The 21,918-nt window shown below is 39.7% G+C and overlaps 7 protein-coding genes across 7 annotated transcripts; 5 read left to right on the top strand and 2 right to left on the bottom strand.

Annotated features, from left to right (window-relative positions):
- Positions 1-3,068: 3,068 nt before the first annotated feature.
- On the top strand, positions 3,069-4,831 carry LOC145710594 (uncharacterized). Its single transcript, XM_081788380.1, has 5 exons — positions 3,069-3,266; positions 3,309-3,511; positions 3,972-4,358; positions 4,402-4,555; positions 4,596-4,831. Exons 1-5 carry the CDS (start codon positions 3,158-3,160, stop codon positions 4,802-4,804), a joined length of 1,062 nt encoding a protein of 353 aa, XP_081644506.1. The 5' UTR covers positions 3,069-3,157; the 3' UTR covers positions 4,805-4,831.
- A 205-nt stretch (positions 4,832-5,036) lies between these two features.
- On the top strand, positions 5,037-6,409 carry LOC145702293 (uncharacterized). The gene is made up of 5 exons (XM_081779515.1): positions 5,037-5,068; positions 5,152-5,403; positions 5,477-5,592; positions 5,638-6,048; positions 6,119-6,409. The coding sequence occupies exons 1-5, from the start codon at positions 5,045-5,047 to the stop codon at positions 6,255-6,257; spliced, it is 942 nt and encodes a 313-aa protein (XP_081635641.1). The 5' UTR covers positions 5,037-5,044; the 3' UTR covers positions 6,258-6,409.
- Positions 6,410-7,917: 1,508 nt separating this feature from the next.
- On the top strand, positions 7,918-16,492 carry LOC145705858 (uncharacterized). The gene is made up of 9 exons (XM_081783360.1): positions 7,918-8,127; positions 8,168-8,513; positions 11,411-12,963; positions 13,498-14,853; positions 14,901-15,197; positions 15,243-15,775; positions 15,848-15,914; positions 15,956-16,187; positions 16,235-16,492. The coding sequence occupies exons 1-9, from the start codon at positions 7,977-7,979 to the stop codon at positions 16,425-16,427; spliced, it is 4,728 nt and encodes a 1,575-aa protein (XP_081639486.1). The 5' UTR covers positions 7,918-7,976; the 3' UTR covers positions 16,428-16,492.
- On the bottom strand, positions 8,699-9,708 carry LOC145697603 (ceramide synthase 2-like). The gene is made up of 4 exons (XM_081774824.1): positions 9,452-9,708; positions 9,116-9,236; positions 8,880-9,074; positions 8,699-8,839 (listed from the first exon to the last, which is right to left on the bottom strand). The coding sequence occupies exons 1-4, from the start codon at positions 9,639-9,641 to the stop codon at positions 8,788-8,790; spliced, it is 558 nt and encodes a 185-aa protein (XP_081630950.1). The 5' UTR covers positions 9,642-9,708; the 3' UTR covers positions 8,699-8,787.
- LOC145700159 (ceramide synthase 4-like) lies at positions 9,913-11,000 on the bottom strand. Its single transcript, XM_081777416.1, has 3 exons — positions 10,790-11,000; positions 10,290-10,408; positions 9,913-10,109 (listed from the first exon to the last, which is right to left on the bottom strand). Exons 1-3 carry the CDS (start codon positions 10,984-10,986, stop codon positions 9,913-9,915), a joined length of 513 nt encoding a protein of 170 aa, XP_081633542.1. The 5' UTR covers positions 10,987-11,000.
- Positions 16,493-19,386: 2,894 nt separating the features above from the next.
- Positions 19,387-20,346, top strand: LOC145705837 (homeobox protein Hox-B9-like). Its single transcript, XM_081783337.1, has 5 exons — positions 19,387-19,508; positions 19,589-19,694; positions 19,735-19,863; positions 20,094-20,233; positions 20,286-20,346. Exons 1-5 carry the CDS (start codon positions 19,399-19,401, stop codon positions 20,344-20,346), a joined length of 546 nt encoding a protein of 181 aa, XP_081639463.1. The 5' UTR covers positions 19,387-19,398.
- A 739-nt stretch (positions 20,347-21,085) lies between these two features.
- Positions 21,086-21,810, top strand: LOC145705826 (uncharacterized). Its single transcript, XM_081783326.1, has 3 exons — positions 21,086-21,381; positions 21,421-21,597; positions 21,638-21,810. The coding sequence occupies exons 1-3, from the start codon at positions 21,198-21,200 to the stop codon at positions 21,808-21,810; spliced, it is 534 nt and encodes a 177-aa protein (XP_081639452.1). The 5' UTR covers positions 21,086-21,197.
- The last annotated feature ends 108 nt before the right edge of the window (positions 21,811-21,918 follow it).

Here is a 21,918-nt window from a genome sequence, read left to right as displayed (position 1 = left end):
TTTGCTCGTGGCATTAATAGGATTTGGCGGAAGAAGATAATGATGCGTTTTCATGAACTTTTTCGACACAAAAAATGAGCCGTTCGAAAGGGGACTCTTTTGTGGTAAATTCAGGGGTCTAAAAGGAATGTCGACACAGTTGGGAGTGGTCAATTTTGCGGTTTGAATTTTCCCCAAAATCTGGTGAAGAATTTTGACCCCAGTGCTTTTTCAAACGAATTTTTCATCGAATTAGATTTTTGATTTTGAAAATCAACCGAATTTTTAGCAAAAAAAATCTGATGGCGAGTCGAAAATTGCGGAAACCTAAAATTTGACCAAAATTTTGGCAAAAATTGTCGCAATTTTTTTTTGGATTCGAGCCATTTTTCGTGAAAAATGAGACTTGTTTGGGAAAAACGCGGAAGTTCTTCAAATTATCGGAAGTTTGAAGAGTAAAGAAAATACGGTAAAAAACGCTGAGCTGTCCTCATACAAACAAAATTAAGCCCGTTTATCGGATGTATTTTTTCTTTATCAAGAATTATCCTTGCCCCCTTGGAAAGCGGATTTGCGATATTCGTTGATAAAACCCATCAGTACCTCCGAAAATTGTAGATAAGAGAAAAGAACCTTAGGCAAAACACAGATATCAAAAAAGAACATTTAGAGCACGTTTTTCTTGCGCACCGTTGTTAAAATTAGAAATTAATCGGGTCTTCAAAACCACCTTTTTTATCTTTTTTTATCTTTAAGGTATAAAATTTAACCTATAAATTCCAATTTTCTGTCTTGAACTTTCAATAATTGGCAAAGAGTAACTTATAACTATTGAATTATTTGTAACACCAAATTAATTATCTAGACCTCAGGGGGGCGTCAATATTGATTTTCAGGGGTGACCATTATTTAATAATTATATAATTAAATTCTTATTTATACATATATTCCGCATATGAATTATACATTTTTGGAATCTAAAGATTTTGCCGAGTCTCTTAAGCATAAAATTATCTGATAAAAATAAGTTTTAGGGGTTGAAATTGAGAAAATTGTTTGAAAAATGACGAATTTTTGGAAATTTTTGCGAAAATGGCCCTAATTTCACGGCATTTTTGTCCGAATCTTGCGTGCAAACTTTTTTTCTACTTTTTGCCGGTGAATTCATCCAACCCTTGTCTATTCACTGGTAAATTCGAATTTCTCCCATTCAATCATATTTTCCCGGTTTTTTGTTTTTCCATAATCCGAATATTGACGACCCTCCCCTTAATTCCAAGATGATACCCATGTTAAATGTTTATTATTCTATATCGACTGTTGAATCTCTTTTATTACGCTTATTTTGGCGAATAAGCAGAACTCAGCCTTATCTGGCGCGAGCTTATCAAATTTAATGGCGGGCTAGTACTTATGCCCTCTTCTAAAGTAGGGCTCGCCAAAAAAAAGTCGATGTCAATTCTCCCCTACGAATTGCACCTTAAAATGATCCCCGTTTTTTCCTGATTCGAATGATATGTCTCTGTTAGGCATAAGTCTTGGGGAAAAAATTCTAGAGCTAGGTCCAAAATCCTGTTTTTGGGACTTCGATCACGTGCCATCACGTCATTTCTCCGGAAATTTCAACATTTTTTCAATTTTTCGAGGATAACTTATTCTGCTCTTTTAAATAAGCTATTTACGAAGTTGGGATCAAGATTTTGTCCAGAAATCCCAATAAAATCCTACTAAAAATCCCTCAAATTCACAGTTTTTCGGCCTAATTTTAACCAGAAAACCTTGGATATCTCGAGTTCCCCAAGTTTTCCCGACCAGGCAAAGTACTTGAAAGAAGCGCAAGGCTTCATTCTACAAGAGTCTAGTCTCAGATCTGGGGAGAATCGAAGTAAACTACCGAAAAAAATTAAATGATTGATAAAAAATAATATCAAATATAAGGAGTTTTGAGAGGTTTTCTTTGTTTATTTTTTCGGTTAAGCAATGAGACCCCGAAAAAGAGCCATTTTTATCGAAAATTCGCTCTAAAATTTTTTTGGCTGAGTTTAAGGGTGTGGTTATATGGAGACTTTTGGGTTTTAGAACATGGGGAATCAGAAAAACATACTCGCTCGCGACTTCAAGATTTCATGGCGAGCCCTATTCTAAAGCTTCTGCTTTCTTTTCAATTTTCCGTGCCAAATCGTAACCGTGTTAAACAAGAAGAACAAAAAGCGGTTTTTGGTCGACGATAAAATCCAAGAATTGAATTTATCTTCTTCTAAATGATTATTCAACAGACTCTCAAGTTGAGAGACAAATCAATTCTTATTGAGCTCTAGAATAATGCTACTATTTTATTTATATCTCTGGCGAAAATAAAGTCTTCTTTGTTGTTTTTTTTTAAATAATTTTGATGCGGAAGTCGACTTTTGAATTCAAGTCTCCTTTCACCCTTCCCTCGAGAAGATCGACAATTAGACGCGAAAAAGCCAATTTGTCGGAAAATGAAGATGAGCAGGACGAACTCAGCAGGACGCCGATAAGGCTCAAAGCTCCTAAAAGCGGGAGGCTCTTTGATAAGCAAGGTTTAATTGAAATGACTGTGGCTTTGACAGCTGATGAATAATGCTGTTGAATCATCGTTGTACTTTTCAGAAAAAAATTGAAAATGAAAAACCTAGAAAAGGATGAAGACGAAGAATTTGAGCCAAAAAGAGTTCTTTATGAAAAATTGAATGACTGGGAAAATTATGACAGGTAAAAAGATGAGCGAAAAAAATTATTTTTTGAAACGTTTTTCTCTCTGAAATCTGATTGGCCTACACGCCGATTGCAAAAATCTGATTGGTCTAAAACGGCTTATTATCCCCTCAATAAATTCTTTTAGTGAATCAATTCTCGGCTTGATAAAAACGGCGGATTCCGGCTTTATTTTTCCATCAGGCCGCGCGGCAGTCCATCTAGCGGCAATTGATCGAAGAGAGAAGGAACGGGCGACTCGGACTATGTCGTCGAATGTCGTCGAATGTCGTCAATGAATCTCTAGAAATAAATCTCTAGAACAGATATGTTTTCAAAATTTTGATTTTTTTTCCATTTTTGAAGAAAAATCTGACGACATTCGACGACATTGACGACATTCGACGACATTGACGACATTCGACGACATAGTCCGGGCCCCCCGAAGGAACTTCGTTTGATGCTTCGACAAAATCCTGATTTGGTCAACTTGAAATCGTCTTCTGGAATGATCCCCTTGGCATATGCATTTTCCTCCGAAGCGGTTTTAATCGACAAAAATTCTAATGGTAGTTTTTCATTAATTTTTCTCAAAAATAATCAAATTCTAGGGCCGATTTCGAAGCTCCTTCTTTCTCTTGGAAGCCCCAACCCTTTTTTCTACGCCTTTTGCATTTGCTCGTCTTGGGAACAATTCGCCTCTTTGTGCGAATTTATTCAGAAGAATTTGAAGAAAGATTTATCGCTGAGAAAAGTTCTGAAAGAAGACTTGTGGATGATGCTCAAAACTCAAAATGAAAATAGATCTGACAAGGTAATTTTTTCATTTCAAAATTGAGCGTGAAATCGAAATCAGATTTTCTCCAATTTATTTTAATTTGAAGTCTCGAAGATTGGATTAGAGAAAGATTATCAATATTTTTACTTTCTGAGAAAATTATCTAGAAAAAATTAAATAATACATCGTAATTACGAAGAATTACCTGATACAAAAGAGAGGGTAAGATTTAGTTATGGGTTAGGGTTAGGATTGGATAAGGGTTGGGTTTGGGTTAGGGTTAGCTTATGGCTTCTTTACAGCGAATCAGAGGCCTGATTTTTCGCGTCAGCCAATCACAGCCCAGCGAATTCGAAAGGGTTAAGGTTAGGGTTTCCTTATGGCTTTTTTCTAGCGAATCACAGAGCTGATTTTTCCCGTCAGCCAATCACGGCCAAGCAAAAATCCCTCGTAAATCCCTCACCGATAAAGAGTCTTCCCACTTATTTCATTTTAGGAGTCATTTGAAAAAGCCGTGATAACTATCGTTGCAATTTTCTCCGAGCTTGAAACCCTCGATACACGTGATCTTCTCAAATCCTTCCTTTCCTACATTTTCAAAAGCAAAACGCTCTTCCTCTCCACCAGCGATTTCGAAAAGCTTATGTCAATGCTCCCCATGCTCGCTGGTTATGACATGGAGCCGCAGATGCTGCTGGCGATGAAATTTCTAAACCGACAAGTTGATGATAATCTCATCAATTTGGACGAAAACGGAAGAAAATTGAAATTGCTGAAGGTGCTGGGGAATTATGAGAAGATGGTGAAACTGGCTCAAAATTTGGATCTGGTCGAATTTAAAAACCAAGCGATGTGGATTCTCAATTATCTTTTTCATGTTCTGGTATGTTTCAAAGAATCCATTGATCCCATATATTATTCATTAGAGAGATGAAGACACAATCCTCCCGGAAGAAGTGATCAACCATTGCCTCATCATCACCAATTGCCTTCTCCCTCCCGACTTTCGAAAACTCGTCAAAAATGTCTTTTCCGTCGACATTATCGCCAACGATGAAAAATTAGAAAACATGTTCAAAGGTATCCTTTTCAAGAAAAAAGAATTCTCAACCCTTTCTAGTAATTCCAAAAGGCGTAATAATCAAGGAGCTGATTTTGCCGCTCAGACAGAAGTTCAAATCTACATTTCTTTTCCAGCGCTGGCCGAGTATTTCTGACGCATCAAAGTCGGAAAAGAGCGAAATAAGCGCTGCTTCGAGTTCCCTCAGTCTGACCAGCTCTTTTTCAATGAATGAAGCACTGCAGAACGATGTTACTTTCGACATGTAATACCAATAAATTTATTTAAAAGTCGGTTCTAAAATTCTGTTATATAAAATTTTCTTCCTGAGTTAATTTTGAAATGTCCGTTTCCGCTTCTCATTTGACCTGGCAAAAGGTCGCCGGTCAAAATTCCCAACCGCGAGCGCTGCACTGAGCGCTCACGATTGCTCCGCAGCGCCATCATAAAAACGCTTAAGCGCGTATAAATATTCAGCGATTAATAGCACTCATCATCACACACACAGTATGATATTGAAAAAATATATCATGGTAAGACACTTTTTTATATCAAAAGAGAGATTAGGATTCATAAACGAAGATTGTCTTTTTCATTACTTTTTTTTCATTTTCAGAAGCTGACAATTTCTTCCCTCCTCTCCCTCGCCGCTGCGGAAAAATCTTTCGCCGACAGATTCGACTCCGCAATCGAGCGAAACATTCAGGGCAACTGGGTCAGCGAGAACTTCGGCGGTCGAATCCGACGAGATGCCACCGATCAAGCTACCACTACTTTTGCCCCCATCGCCGCCATGATCTCTTACTTGAGAGGTGATGGGCTGGACGGACAAGAGCCTGCCAACGATAGCACTTTGAAGACCATCGAGGTTTGTTTTTATAGATAAGGGAAAAATCTTTCTTATTTTTTCGTAACCCTTTCGTTCAAATAATTTTTTTCAGGATACCTACACGAGCTATGGCTGCTACTGCTGGGCGAACGGTCCCGAAAATCCGCAATCTTTCGGTGGTGGACGAACTAAGGACATGGTTGACCGAGCTTGCTCAGTTCTCTACAGGTAAAACCACTTTATGATTCCCCACCTCATCTCATTCTCCCCTAGATGCTACAAATGCATCGATTTGGACTACTCCGCCGACTACACCACTCTCTCCTACACCGCCGTCTTCACCACCGATGCCACCGGCGAACGAATGATCGACTGCTCTTCCGGCAACGCTCAGAGCTCTGGCGAAAATCTGTGCCTCTGCGACTTGGAATACGTCAAATCCGTCGTCCAAGCCAAGCAAAATTGCGATGCCGGCATCCTAACCGAGCCACTTCGAAACAACAAATCCTATTGCATCAACAATGCCGCTTACCAGACCATCTCTGGCGGTGGAACCTTTGATCATACTGATCGAGTCAACAACTGTCCTTTGGAAGGAATTTCTCAGGCAAAGAATCAGTGCTGCGGAAGATACCCACACCGACGATCGTATGATGATACTCGACGAGAATGCTGCGAATTCACGTAAGTTTTAAGCAAGACCACTAAATTTCCTGTGCAATCCTTTGAATCATTCCTTATCCCCTTTGTTCAGTCTTGAAGATTTCGAAGGCAACCAAGTGACAACCTGGAGAGACACCGTCATTAACCGATGCGAGCCCCAAAAAGGAGGAACCGTTGTCGTCAACGATCCCAACTCCGACAATCCTCATGCTTACATCCCATCAAACTAAGCTTATCGTGAAGATTATTTTTCAAATATCATGAAAGCTGTGTGAATCCTGCTCATTTTTACCTGCTATTTTACCAATTGCCATCTTTGAATAGTCAAAGAGAGGCTTGTCTTTTTAACTTTTGTACAAATATTTCTTAATAAATCATCATTAAAAAATTTCTTATTTTTTATTCTTTATCAATTTTTTTTATTCTTGAATAACAGATAAATTTCTTTTTCGATCCGAAGTTCTTTCAAAATAATCCGAGCCAGTTTGAATCCTCGATGCTCTTGAAACCCCCGACGATCGTTTCTGCCAGACGTTTCTTTCAAACCCAGCACCAACAATGGGCCTTGGCGGATATCGTCGCTCTAAAATGTTTATTGGTAGATGTCTTCCGCGGCAATGAACTCAATTTTCACATGGAAGTGCGTTTTAATGGAAGGATGTTTTTATGATCAACTTTGTCGTTTCAGTTTTGAAAACAAGGAAGAGCTTTATTTTCCGAAAATAAAAACGCTTCTCAAATATCGTGATTTTTTTTTTCGCTGAATTTTCAAGATGAGAAATTTTCGATCATATAAAATGATGTCTAGTGGACAAATCCGATTTTAACGATGATATATTTTTCACAATTAACCAATCGCTATAAATTATTCCGTCAAAACTTTTCAATGAAAATTTACACGAAGCAATATTTCATTCGAAGCTCAGTTTAGTCTAAGCTCACTTAAAATTTCCCGAATATCCAAATACTTCTTCTCTAAAACTGTTATCTTCACATGTCAAGCCTCAATCTTACCGTAAGACACAGCTGATCCAGCCTTCTCAAGTCTTTCATTGACGATTTGAAGCTTTCGGCGAAGCTGATCTCTTTTCATAATTACGTTTTTCTCGTACCCTCCGAATCGCATCCACCAGATCATCACAGTCGTAACTTATTTGGTCACCAAAAGGGTTGAAAAATAAAGACCTACAGATAGTCGTAGCAACGCAAAAAACACCAATAGCAATATTTATCTGCCATTGCTTGTAATAAACGAATTTTGATTCTCCATTTAGCAAATTTTGAAAGTCGATCATTTTTTTTCTTCAATTTTTGTAAATTTCCGAATTTTCTTTCCGTTACTTACCTTGTTTCTTCTCTTTGAAGCTGTTGGAAATATGAGCGCTTAGACAGAACGATTATGCTCTTCCGAAGGTCAGAGTCGTTAAGTCAGAAGCATTTACTAAAAATCTTGAGCCCGTGATTATCCGCTCGAAAAGGAGCTTTTCTGTCTTTTCTTTTCGGTGAATTCAACGTTGATTTTCAACTTGACTTTTCCATTTTCGACATTCACGATTAAAAAAAATAATTCGATAAAAAAATTTTTTTTGAAATTATCATTTCAATTATAATTTTTTTTTAAATAAAAATTTAAATTATTTTTTTGATAATATTTAAAATTTTACTAAAATAATAATTTATTCTTTATTTTTTTTTCAATTTAAAATTAAAGATAATGAGTTTTCAAGCGAGTTTACGTCCCTTGACGGAGCACTGATAACACTCGTCTCGGCAGGGGATGACTGGCGCGGCGGGTGATTCGTTGCCCGGAATTAGTTGTAAAGCGCCGCGGGCAAGGAACATGCGCCAAATCTACTTTTGACATTCATTCTTCAAATAGTCAGTAACAAATTCCGCATTTACCTGTTTTGCCTTCTTTCAAAAAGAGTGATGGAAAAGAAAAGGAAGAAATGAAATTTTCAAATTTCCCTAAAGTCGCTTTTTTGGCGCTGAGCTTTGGGCTGATAAGAGAAACAGACGCTCAGGCAGAATTGACAAATCCGACTAGTTATGATATTTCGCAGTTTTGGCCCGGAGGATTTTCTGCGAAAATTACCATCGGTAATTTTAACCGGCAAAGGCCAAGCTGACCAATTTTTAGGCATCAAAAGAGAAATCAGATTCGGATGGCTGATGAAATTGACTTTCACTTCTCCTGTCACTTCGATTGAGATTTTCGACGCTCAAGTGGCCGAAGTCAGCGCGGATGGACAAGTCTATCTCCTCAAAAATCAAAACTACAATGGTCGACTTCAAACTCATCAAGGCGAAGTGTCAATGTTTTTCACCGGAACGCAGCCTGATGGTTCCAACGGGCCGCCAAACTCGGATCTTCTGTTGATTGAGCTGATCAACACTTTTGAGACGATAGAAGAGGCGCTGAAAAGAGTCGGAACAACATTGGAAAGAGACGGAACTGGCAACACTCTCGATACAACACCATCAAGGTAAGAAAACAAAGAATTAAGAGGTCGAAAAATCGGGTTAAGAATTTTGCCAGATCCTGCTGATACGTAAGACTGTTTTTGATTGACGGAATTTTTGGCTTCAACGTTTTTGCTCTTCAAAAATCTTTCTTTTCGTTTTGTTTTGTTGCATAATATTTTATTATGAATTGATGCCTAAGATTTAATCTAAAGATTGACAGTGAAATAATTATAAATACATCATCATATGTTTTTATATGAATCATTCGGGAAGATTGGTCGAGTTTTTGGTCATTTATTTGGTCTTTTTTGCTTCGTCTTCTGATGAAGATTCTTCATTGTCGGATCTGAACGGGTCAGGGAGCTTGGTAAAATTGTTGGTAGTACCTGTTATCCGCAATTTGGTCTCCCTTGATCAGTTTCCAAGCAAGGTCGCAAATTAAATAAAACCAGTAAAGGTGGAGACATAAAAGAGTACCCAACAAAGCGTTGAAAATAAAGTACCCAGGAAAGAGGCCAAAAAGACCGATGGGTTTGACCAAAGTTGTGTGAATCACGACAAAGGGAAAGTACACGATTCGGCTGAGAGAAATGATAAAGATGGGGAAGTAGGGGGTTTTTACCTGATGAAAAAGGCGAGGGCGAAAATTGTGAAGAAAATATCCGCAAGGAACTGTTTCTTGAGATAAACGAGAGATTTTGCGATTTCGAGGTAGAAATCAGAACCATCATGGAGCCACATAACTAAAAAATTGGCTGTCATTCTTTCCTACAAGAGACTCTCGTCGTTAAAATTTCATCAAGGACCAAATACATTTGTTAGTCACAACTTTTTCATTCGCTGCTAAGATTTTTTATGGTAGTATTTTCTATTCGAACTTAGACAAAATTTTAAGATAAAACATGAACAAGAGTAATAAAATTTACGGTTTTTGATATGCGTCTCTAGAAATGCTTACCGAGCGCTCCGACTCTTGTATACCCACAAACATAAGAAAACACCAACAAACTAAGCGTAGCCGCGTGGTGAACAATTTTCGCTTTGAAGTCCTTCCTCACATTATCCGTCAGCAAGGTCAGACAAAGCGACAGAGCATGCCCACAGCCAAGAAAATAGTATTTCTGGACATCGGGCGTGAGCTCCTGCATCGGGTAGTTTTCCCAACATTCGATCGTGTTCCAAAACCAACTTTTGTTGATGACGACGCTAGTTCCGTAGCTGCGCTTTTTGTTGTTCAAATGATTCAAGAAAGATTAAACATTCCTCTCAGAGTGAGCAAATACAGCACTTCAAATAATACCGTATTTGAAGAGAACTAAATTCCCTCACAAGAATTTTCCACTAGAATGGAGGCAAGGACTCTTAAACTGTTGATAAATTACATGCGAAATTCCTAAATTGTCGATTTTCAATCAATTTTTAGTTCGAGGGCCTTAGATGCAAGCATAAAAAAAATTTCTGAACATCCCTGAAAGCAAAAATGTAGTAAACGGCTCTCCACATGGTTTCCCCAAATTTCCCAATTTTCGGCTTGATTGTTAGTCTTCGCTGATTTCGAAACCATCTTTCGATTTTCCCCTCGTCCCATGATTCTCCAAGTTTTTCAAGAATTCGCGCTTAAAAATCTAAGAAAAATGGCGCCATAAAATTATAAGCCCATTTGAAAGTTTTTACCGCTTTTGACCGCTTAAAGATATTAACTTAGCGAGGGCTTATTTCAATATTTGATCGGGAAATGTTTTCTTGGAATTTAGACCCGTTTCCGTGAATTTATTGCTTATAAAAAGCGAACTTACCTTTGTCCTCTTCTTTCAAATTTTTTTCTTGAAAGATTTGATTTGAAAGAAAATATTTTTCCAAGATTTCGTTTGGCACATTCGTTTTGCGGGTTCTGTCTTTCAGGCCAAAATAGCGGCTTTTAACGGATAACAAAATGATATAAGAAATTCTTCCCAGTTGAAAAATATTATTCATGTTTTCTCCAAAAAATTTTAAAAATTCTTATCAATGATTTTAAAAATTAAAATATATTTTTTAAAATTATTGATAAGAATTTTTAAAAATTTTTTGGTGAAACTCAAAGTTCACCTAGGGTCGGCACTGACCAAAAAATTGACCTGATCGGGTCTGATTGGTCGACCAAAAGCTGACCCGACCGAACAAACGGACCATGGATTTCGCCTATTTCGAAATGACCGGCCAAATTGACCTAGGAAATCGGCGGTCAGTGCTGACCCTAAAAGCTCATCAAACTCGAAGACCTAAATGTTAATTTTTTTCTCTTAAAAAAATCTTTTATCCGTGACCAATTGGTTTAAAAACAATCTTCTCTAAGGTCTTTCTTAGCACAAGAATCGCTATCGACAGTGGAAAAATGATATACAGATCTTCAAAAACTGGGATTTTTCCTCCATCATTTTGAAATTTCTCTAAGTCGGTCCATTTTATTCCCGGCGGAAGCCAAATAGAATCGCTCCAGAAAAAGTCGCTCATGTCTGATTTGAAGATCTCTGCTGACTGGGACCAGCGCAGTCGGCTTAAAAACGAGAAACTTCAATATTGACACGCGTGTAAACTAACTCGTACGATTGTTACATCGATTCTCGCAGACTGTAAAATTGCAGTTGAAATTTTAAACGTTTTGGAATAGAATGAAGGCCTCTTGTTTTCGCGGTTGAATTGCTTGCGCTTATTTTATGACAGTTTATTATTTCAGGAAACAAAAGGGGGAGAGGAAGTGAAGGGTGATTCTTGGAGGCGAAAATTTTGACACTTCAGGGATAATTTATATATTTTTTTCTTTTTTTGGAAAATAAAAAAGAAAAAAATAGAAAAAAAATTTTGTTCAAAAAGAAAAAAATTTTTCAAAAATAAAAAAATATTTTTCAAGAAGAAATTAGTAACAATGGATTTCTAGCCGAGTAAACCCTGTCTTCAACGGCGCAAACGTCGCTGTCAACACTCCTCCACCACCAAACCCTACTGCCTTTTCCGTCATCACGACCACCACCCCTCCATACGTCCACGATGTCGCCCATGCTATCCACCTCTCCTTTCTTTTTTTCGAAGCCCAGCGAAGCGGAGAACTCAGCATGCATCCAAAACGAATCGACTGGCGCCAAGATTCCGGCTTGACGGACGGAGGATATCACAAAGTAAATCTCGTCGGTGGATATTTCGTCGACCACGATTTTGTCAAGTTCGGATTCCCGATGGCCAGCGCGATGACTCTTCTTGCCTGGAGTGTGGTTGAGTTTAAAGAAGCGTACGTCCAGGCGAACGAGTATCGAGTAGCTATGGACGCCCTTAAATGGGCGGCAGACTACTTCATCAAATGCCACACTAACCCCTTCGAGTTCTACGGCCAAGTCGGCCAGACAAAAGACACGAATGAGTACTGGGGGCGACCGGAAGATATGCTCGAAGCTTTCGACGAAATTTCGTTCAAATGCACGAACAAGCGTCCCTGCTCTGATCTCATCGCCGAAACAGCCGCTGCCTTGGCCGCAACATCCATGGTTTTTCGCGGATTCGACGAGAAATTCCAACGCCGATGCATGGAAAAAGCAATGCAGCTCTACAAATTCGCCAATCAGTACCAAGGCAGTTATCACGAATCGATCCTCGACGCCGCCAATCGCTACAAATCATACAACGGCTTTCACGACGAACTCGCTTGGGCAGCGCTCTGGATCGCCAAGGCCGTTCAAAATCGAGAGGCCCGGCCAATTTGGATCAAAAAAGCGACTGCTCATATGAAAAAATTCAACAAGCGCCAGCCGATGGAGTATTACAACTGGGATGATAAACGAATCGCTGTTCACACGATGCTGGCAAGTTTGACGAAAGCTGAGCCGCATTGGGGCCCAACCATTCGATTTTGCGATAAATTGTTGCCCGGTGGCGGGGCGGATTACACACCGGCGGGGCTTCTTTTCCTGACAGAATGGGGCACTCTTGAAGCAACGACGTCTTCCTGCTTTTTGTGCCTCATCGCAGCGGAAAATAACATCCGGCCGAATGTATACCGGCTTCTCGCGAAAAAGCAACTGTACTACGTTCTCGGAGAAAACACCGGGCAATCCTTTGTCGTCGGCTACGGGAAGAACGGAGGCCCCCAGCGGCCGTACCACAAGGCCAGTTCGTGTCCCTACAAACCGGCAAAATGCGGCTGGGCGCAGAAAGACTCGGAAGACCCGAATCCTCACATTTTGCACGGCGCTGTCGTCGCCGGTCCGAATCCGCTCGATGAGTTTCTCGATGACCGAAGCGACTACCAACATTCGACGGTTACGCTGAACACTAACGCTGGATTTACAGCCCTCGCCGCTGGAGTGCTAACGCTAGAAATCGAAGGAACACTGATTGAAGACAAAAGTACGCTGTCAGTGGGAGACTCGAAAGTAGGGCAGAAGTTGCTTGCGATGGGGACTTTTGCACCTGACTATGGAGAGTTGATAGGAATGGAATGACGAATGTTTGAAGCATTTGGTAAACAGCGGAACGTGTTTTTTTTATTAAAATGAACCATTTTAAATGAGGGATTGATAAGTGGCCAGAACAGTGTAAAGATTCAACCAGCCTTTTTCGGCTTAAAGTGAGTGAATGAGAAGGCACTAATTTTTTGTCGTCCGTGATTCCGTCCTCGTCATAGTAATCCATGACGGTGATCTCAGTTCCACCGCTGGTTACTAACATCGCAGCTCTTCTCCCTCGTCTAAAAATATTGTGAGAAATAGATCTCTAGTAACCTATCCTTATTAGTAATAAGTTATTACAGTACTGACCGTAAAAATCTCGCTCTCGGACCTCTCCTTTGTTGGAGAATTTCTCTTACCCAGCCGGAGCTGAGGCAGAATGATGTCGAAATGAAACTTTTGTCAAGCGAGCCGGTAGATCTAGAGAAAAAAGTTGATGTTCTGGAAGCACGAAATTGGTGCGCCAGGGCTCTAATGCGCCGCATCTAGAGATTTTCGTGCTAGCGTTTTCGTTATTCCATGAAAGGTCTCTCTCTTCTCTTCTACGAAGCCCAACGCTCCGGGAAAAAAGGCGACTCCCGGATCGTCTGGCGCGGAGACGCTGCCCTTCAAGATTTCGGCGATGACAACGAAGATTTAACTGGTGGTTATTTCGACGCCGGTGATTTCATGAAATTCAATTTTCCGATGGCTTACAGTATGACCACGCTCGCTTGGGGAGGAGTCCAGTACAGAGAACAATACGTAGAGGCGGGAGAGCTGGATAATTTGAAAAAGGCTCTGCGACACGGAGCGGAGTACCTGATCAACTGTCATCCGGAAAAGTACAAGCTCTACGGACAAGTGGGCATCGGAGAAATCGACCACAAGCGCTGGGGAAGACCAGAAGACATCACTTGGGCGCGAAAAGCATTTGCGATTACTGACGAGCGGCCGGGAACAGATCTAGCTGGTCAAACAGCGGCGGCTCTAGCTTCGGCGAGCATTTTGCTCCAAGAAGACGACCCTCAATTCGCCGCGAAATGCCTGAAACACGCTCGGGACTTGTACGAATTCGCGGATCGATATCGCGACTATTACCACCGAGCGATTCCAGACGCTGAAAAGTATTACAAATCCTCTGGCTTCGGCGACGAACTAACTTGGGCGGCGCTTTGGATTTACTACGCTACTTCTGACAGTTGGTATCTCAGAGCGGCGCAGAAAAAGTACGAAGAGTTCGCGCTTTCCACCGCTGATCCGTTTGCTTATTTCTGGGACGACGTGACGATCGGAGCGCAAGTTTTGCTCAAGAACATGACTGCCAGTGCTGATTATGATATTCCAATCAAGCGGTTTTGCGACAAGTTTATGAAGGACAGCGGAAAAGCTTTCACCCCAAAAGGTTTGCTTTTCCTGGCAGAGTGGGGACCAAATCGCTACGCGGCAAATATCGCATTTGTTTGTGGAATCGCCGCGGATCTCGGAATCAATAGTTGCCGCTATCGCGAGTTCGCCAAGTCGCAAATCGACTACTTTCTCGGAAAAGACGTTCGCTCCTACATCGTCGGCTGGGGGCGCAATCCGCCGACAAAATATCACCACCGAGCCAGTTCTTGTCCTCCCAAGCCAGTTGCATGCACGAAAGTAGCAGAAACGAGCCCTGATCCGAATCCGCACGTTCTCCTTGGCGCTCTTGTTGGTGGGCCGGATATTAACGATCGTTACTACAATGAGCGCTCGAATTATAAACAATCAGAAGTGGCGCTGGACTACAATGCTGGTTATCAAGGAGCACTGGCGGCTCAACTGTACTTAGAGATGAATCCTCCGCCGCCCTGTATCACGACAACTACGACGACAACGACGACAACAACGACAGCTTCTACGATTTCAACAAAAGGTTTTCTAATTTTCATATCAATCATTTGATCACATTTTGCTCTCTAGCGGAAAGCGAAGTCGGAATCAACGATGTCATGTCCGGCGGAATGTGCTACGACCCCCAAATCGGCTGGGTAAGATGCAATAACGGAGCATCCCAGCCAGCGGCAGGCGCTTCCGATGACGCAGGATTACCAGCTGACATTGTGAACGACTACTTGGGGTTAGACGACTATGATGATTATGATAGTCTTCCTGGACTGGACTACGACTTTCAAAACTACGATTTCGACATTTCCGATTACTACTACAATCCTTTGCCGGGATTATCCAATCAAATGCGAGAGAAAAATATTCTCCCAGGTACGTTTTATCTGTCAACTACATAAGCTATCTTTCACTTTTCAGAAAATACAGGCAAGCCGAGTTTACCGTCGCGTCCTTATTCCAACATCTCTCCCGGTCAAAAAGACGAAGAAATCACATTCGAGCAGCTCGAGCGCGAAATCGAAAAAATCAAAGCCGGCGTTGATCCAAAGGAAATCTTCAGAATAACAACCACAAAAGCCACTCCTTACATCCCTCCCAACCCGTTCACCGTTCCTGAATCGATGGGTCTTCCTCGAAACAATCAAGCAACCCCAGCAGCGACGACGAAGCCGACAACAAAAACGACAACAGTTTATGTTCCCCCAGCAAAACAATATCGAATCACGACAAAATCGACAACGACAACGACAACAGCCTCCACTACAGATGAAACAACAACGACGACGGAGCCGAAAGAGGAAACGACAAAAGCGCCGATTAAAATCAGCAGGCGGCCGATCAAAAAAGTGAAGTTGCGGGAAGGAATTCCGGAAAAGAAAGAAACTGGACTGAATCCGGAGCTCGAGGAATTGATCGAAGAAAGGGTCAATTGCGAGATTGGCTCTATTACGGTAAGTTTTTTAAAAATAAGTCATAAAAGGACATTTTCATCTTGTGAAAAATCCTCAAAATCTGATATTCAGGACGCAATTAAAACCTGTGCCCTGACAGACAATCCAGAAAGCTCCTGTAGATATTCTTCCTTTGACAGTAAGTTTAACCCCCTCATTCTACAGAGACAAAAAATTAAGGATGCGTTCAAATACGCGCAGGGCACTGCGAGGATACCCCTGAAATTTTCACTTTCTGGAACAATGACGAAAAGAATGACTTGCGATTCGAACTCGATGAAATGATTTGTACAAAAGACGCGCTTCGGGCTGGCAAAGATTTCTGCCCAGTTGCCGAAATCATTTTTACGTTTGATAACTGCCTAGTTGAAGCAGATGATGGAAGGGATGAGCCGAGTGACAGTCCTTGTCGGTAAGATTCCTGATTTTCTGATCGAAAATATTAATTTTTTCTTGAAGTTTTTCGACTTTTGAGCGATGCGTCAATCGAAAAATCATCAATTGCTACATGCTCTGGGATATTTTCGGCCAATGGAATGCGAAAGTAACTCCTGTCGAGAAGCAAATCTGGCCTGATACAGCGTGCTCTCAATACAAAATCTTCATTGCTACAATTTTGGTTGTAATTCTAAGTTTGCTGCACCTTGTTTAGATTCAGCAAATGTTTTTAACTGTAAATATTGTGACTAACATTTATTTATCTTCAATAAATTCGAAATGCAGATATAACGAATATTTTTCGATCTTTCAAAAGAATTTGGTGACGGCGTAACCCGAAAATTAGTCGACAGTCAAAAAAACCACTCAACTGCACCATCTATGTAACTACATAAAATCTAAAAATTCTTTGTGATGGAATTAAAGACATGTAATTCGGCCTTCAAGCCGAAGAATTAGACTGTATCACACTGAAAAAAGAGATGGATTATATTCACGATGGTATTGAAAGAGTGGATGACAATGCAGAATATGGAATTTTTGCTCTTTCTATCAGTACCTCAGCTTTGCAATTAGGATTTGTAGCTTGGTATTTTACAGTTGCGAAAATGAACTATGAAATATTCATTGATGCGATTGAGAAAAAAATTGGAGTTGGTGCTAGCAAAACTTTACCAGCATATTACGAAGAAAATTTTACATCAATGAAAATCGTCTTGATATTGGGCGTAATTACTCCGATTATCCATTGGATCGGAATTATAAGGAAAATTTTATTGCAATGAGTAAACATAAAAAATAGCATCTTTAGTTGTGGGGTGGTGTCTCGAATCGACAGAAAAATCCATTTCTTGTAAGTTATTAGTCAATACTGTAACCAGATCAAACTTTGATCATGTCCATAAAATTAAATGAAGTATGCTCATGGTGATGATTTGTAATGTTATTGTTGTAGGGCCTTTCATTCCTCTAAATGCATTTTACGAATTTTTTCTTTTCTTTTATTTTAGAAATTACAAGTTTATAAAAAATTTAACTATCCGTCAACTGGTGACTATCTTCAGAATTGTTAAAGAAGCAAAATTAAGATTAGGGCATAAAAAAATTTATCATAATACTACTGGAATACGAAAATCCATTTCTGGGGTCAAAATTATGAAATTTCGATTTTTGATTTTTCGAAAATTGTTGACGGGGGGCCTTTACTTGTTGATCGAGAGACAATCATAAAGGGAAAATTAATGGGCACAAACTAAAAAAAGGAAGTATAAAAATAGGAAGCGACAAAAAAGGAAGTGCATTTTTTGAAGACCAATAAGATCGCTGCATTTGGCCTACCGGCCAATAAAAACCCATATCAAAAGTATTACTTCCTTTTTTGTCACTTCCCATCTTTATACTTCCTGATTTTGGTTTGGCCCAATTAATGCCTAGTGAATGATCACCTGCTCTAGAAATGAAAGGTCCTTCAATGTGAAACATCCTTGTTATAAGGTATTACTTTGTCTTCTAATTTTTCTTGGACTTGGTGGTTTGCAGGTATAAAATATCCAGTGTTATAAAGAGATTCGGTTATATTTCAAGTCATTTCTTTTTATTCATCTTCATTATTGGAAGAAATTTGTCGACAGTATTCAGCTTATGTTCTTAAATTACCGAAGCACAGAATTTGTAGGTTCGTTCACTGGTAAACATATTTGAGCAACCGATTTATGCGGAATTATAATTAATGTTAGGCGATCCTGTGTACGATGCAGTTTTGGTTGAAACAATACAAGAAAAATTTTCCTGTTGTTTTTTTCTTCCAAACGACCAAAAATGGGTGAATGGTAATTGCATTTGCAAGTAGGTTAACCTACTTGCTATTTTTTCCAAAAATGTAAATGAATTAAAGGTGTGCCTCCATCATGTTTATGCCTTGACTATGACGAAAGATGCGTTGAATTTATTGGCCAGCAAATATGGGCTAAAACTTGTGCGAGTGAAATAACATCAAGTATCGATTGGGCTGGTCCCGAAATCGCCGCAGTTCTTATAAACGACGTTTTCAATATTCTTGCATTTTTCTTTTTTATCTGTTACGTTTGTTATAAATCAATGTATTAGTTTTTGGCAGCCAACGGCTCGTTTATAATAACGCATTTTGTCATTTTATTAATATAATACTTTATATTATCAATGAGTCCATTGCCCAGGAGAAAATATCCTGTAGTTCACGCGTCAACTTGAAAATAACAAAATATGAAAGGAACCTCTCGTCGTTGTTTCAAACTCCTAATTTCCAAAAGTCGTAATGAAAATCCTTGAAATAACGCCGTCGGCATGATACCCTTGAAGATTTCGCTGGCCCTTTGATGGTGCACCAGCTGACCGTTTTTCTCCACTTGCGAATTGCTGATTTACAAGTTGCTAACAGAGCTAATGATTTTTTAACAATCTGATAACGAGTTTCGCTGCAAAGTGCTCCCCAATTTTCGCGCAGCTAAGAGAGCAGCTGAAGACCAAACTATAAAATTTGTTTATTGCGTCGTTTGTTTTATTGACTTTTATTTCCGGGCACGAAAATGGACAGTCACAGGTTCAATCAGCATATGGCGCAAAGCCAGAGTTCTAGAATCGTTCTTGTCAGTAAGTACTTTACATACTCGATAAATATGATAAAAAAAAAGATTTGATTATTAAGATAAATATCCCTCTCCCCCCCCCGTCAGCTTTTTTCAAAAAATCAAATTTCGGAACTTTAAAATTTTGACCCCGGAAATGGATTCTACGGGTCAAAAAACGATTTTGAGGCTTCATTTTCTGAGGGTCTATCTCGACTCCTTCAACCCCAAAATCGCATCTGAGAATTGGGCCATTCGCCGAAAATTGACGAATTTGCCCTAATTTTGACGATAATATTGATTATTCTTGGTCAAAAATTCCTCTTATCAAGTTTTTGAGGCAAGTTTATCCTGGGGACGCATTTCGAACCAAAAATATGGCGTTTTTAGAAATTTCAATTTTTCGGAGGAAAAAGCTGCCGGGGGTGGGTGGTCCTTAAATAAAATATTCTGATTATTTTTTAAGAAAAACCGTTAAAATCGCTAACAGTCCGAAAATATTTCGAAAGACCAAAAGTTGTGTAAAAACTAAAAAATGAACTCTGCCACAGTTGCTGGCCGTATATCTTCGACGCGCAAAATATGCTCGGCCAAAACGCGAACGTTGCAATCAATCCCGCCACTGCCTCGTTTCCCCCCGTCCATCCCTTTCCGCAGCCTACAAACTATCTGCCGCAGTTCTCGCAAATGAGGTTTTTTATTTACGAGCTGATAATGCACCTCTCTTCAGGTGCTTCATTTGCAATCACTTTTTTCACGCGAACTTTTTCAGCTCGAACTGGGAGAGTCAGCCTTCTCCTTCGGCGCTGGAACGATATTTGCTGCCGACGGGGCCGATCGCGCAACTTTACCAAATTGCCAATTTTGGAAGCTTAAATGTAAAAGCAATATTTTTCTTCTGAATAATCGAAATTTCAGGGCTCCGACAAAAGAAGAAAACGAAAACCAAAGCAAAAAGCGGAGGAAACAGCGCAAAATGAAGAGTTGAATTCAGAAGAAGATCCGACTCAAAAATGGCTTAAAGCTGGTGGTCGCCGGAAGAGAACTGTAAGTATCTGTTTTTTGCCGAAATTGAGAAAAGGCGATTTGAATAAAAATATAAGCAACCAAAATTTTGACAAAAATTTGGTCAAATTTTTGAGTCAAAAATTTACACAATCGAAATTTTCGCTCTACCCACATTTTTTTCGAATTGAAATTTTGATCTCTCCGAAATTCGACCAAAAATAACCAAAATTTGCCCAAAAATCAGGAAAAGTAACTTTTCATATTTCTAGCCTTACAATTCCCGTCAGTTGATGGAGCTTGAAGCTGAATTCTGCCTCCATCCTTACCTCACTGCTGACAGAAGAGTTCAACTTTCAAACATCACTAGATTGTCCGAGCGACAGGTCAAAATCTGGTTTCAAAACAGAAGGTAAGATTCAAAAGTTGAAATCAAGGAAGACTCACTTTTTTCATTTCAAAAGAATGAAGTGGAAAAGAGAAAAGAAAGGAAAATCAATCGAGTCGAAAATTTATGAAGAATAAAAAAATGGTCTTTTTTCTGTACATTTATTGAGAAAATAAAATATTTAAATTAATAATGAAGGGATATTTTATTGAATCGTTTAGCACCCACAAGGCGATAAGACACGTTTTCTTATCATTCTTTTGCACGCCCCTCTTTTTTGATAAAAATCAAGAGATGGAGCTTTTGGACGATTTATTTGAAGATTATGTGACGCCCTTATGCGACGTTTTCGTTGGATTTATTCCTCAGGAACTCGTTTTCAAAGCGATTTCAAACAGAAAGTACCTAGGCCCGGCAACTTGTGTTGAAAACCTGAGTCAGGGTCTGAATGAGCTGAAATTTATAGCCGCGTAGAGGCTTTTTTTAAGAACGAACGTGAATATTTCATAGATAAAAACGGTAATATTATATTACCAAAGCCGCTTCGCGGCTTCGTTCTTTTAAAAAGCCGCTACGCGGCTTTTAATTTCAGTTCTATCAGATCCTGACTCAGGTTTTCAATTCAGGTTGCCGAGCCCAGGAAAGTACATCCCTATTTTCTACAATAATAAAACGGTATAAGGTGATGCTTCCAATGGAAATTGCCCATGGAATCTTGACTGCCAAGATGGCTAAAAATCCTGGACGGAGGATTCTCTCAGGGAGGCGTTGGGAACTGTGTTTTTGTTCGGATTACTATTTCGCGTCAGAAAATAACGTCAAAAAGGAAGTTTCCATTGATTTCTTTCGTTCTCTTCCTTCTTGTTGCTGGTGGAAATTCAGTTTTGCTCAACTTTTTGACATTCAGGAAATTTTTCTTCCAGTAAAAGTCCGATTTATAAGCTTTTTTCCTGAAGAAAAATAAAGAAATCCGATTTTATCTGGATTCATGTCCGCACGGACGATTTTTATCAATTCCGTCTCCTGGTGGCTGATTTGCTTCACTCCTGAAAATGCATTTGAAAAACTTTGCTCCAACAAAATTTCGCTTTTTATCCTGGCGTTTTTCAAAGAACTGTTCCGGGCGAAGAAAGTTCTTTATGCGGCGGAAATTGGTTTCGTCGTCTATAATGGTATTTTTATCCATTTGCGTATTGGTGAATTCGCTTTAGGAAACTTGCTGCTCTCCATCCTCCTTGGCCTCGTCGGTGCTATGGGTTGTGAATTCATCCTCAATCTCGGATCGAGCCTTTCTTCCGCCCAAGAAAAGCAAATCGAAAAACTGACACCAAGCGATTTTACGAAAATGGCCTTTTTCTTTTCTTCACTTCATGTTTTCGCCCTCTCAGGTAGTTTCAAACTTAAGTTGAAAATAAACGACTTTGAAAGGCTGCGAAATTGCTCCAGGAAAAAATATGATCATCACTTGCCAAGCACTGCTTATGTTTGCGCTCGCTTTTCTGTCGAAGATTGGTAAACCTGTTTCTGTTTTTGATCGACTGGATTCGCTGATGATGAGAATTCTGACTTTCGGAGCTGATAATAAAGAAAAACAAGAATGAAAAACGCAAATTCAGCTCCACAGAACCATACTAGAACAACGAAAGCCCTCATCCTATCCCTTGATTGGTCGATTTAGAGAATTATCAGAAAGGACCAATTAGAGGATT

The sequence above is a fragment of the Oikopleura dioica genome, chromosome 1 (genome assembly GCF_907165135.1).
Source record: "Oikopleura dioica chromosome 1, OKI2018_I68_1.0, whole genome shotgun sequence".
Lineage (NCBI taxonomy): Eukaryota > Metazoa > Chordata > Appendicularia > Copelata > Oikopleuridae > Oikopleura > Oikopleura dioica.
This window is presented reverse-complemented; position numbering and strand designations above follow the sequence as displayed.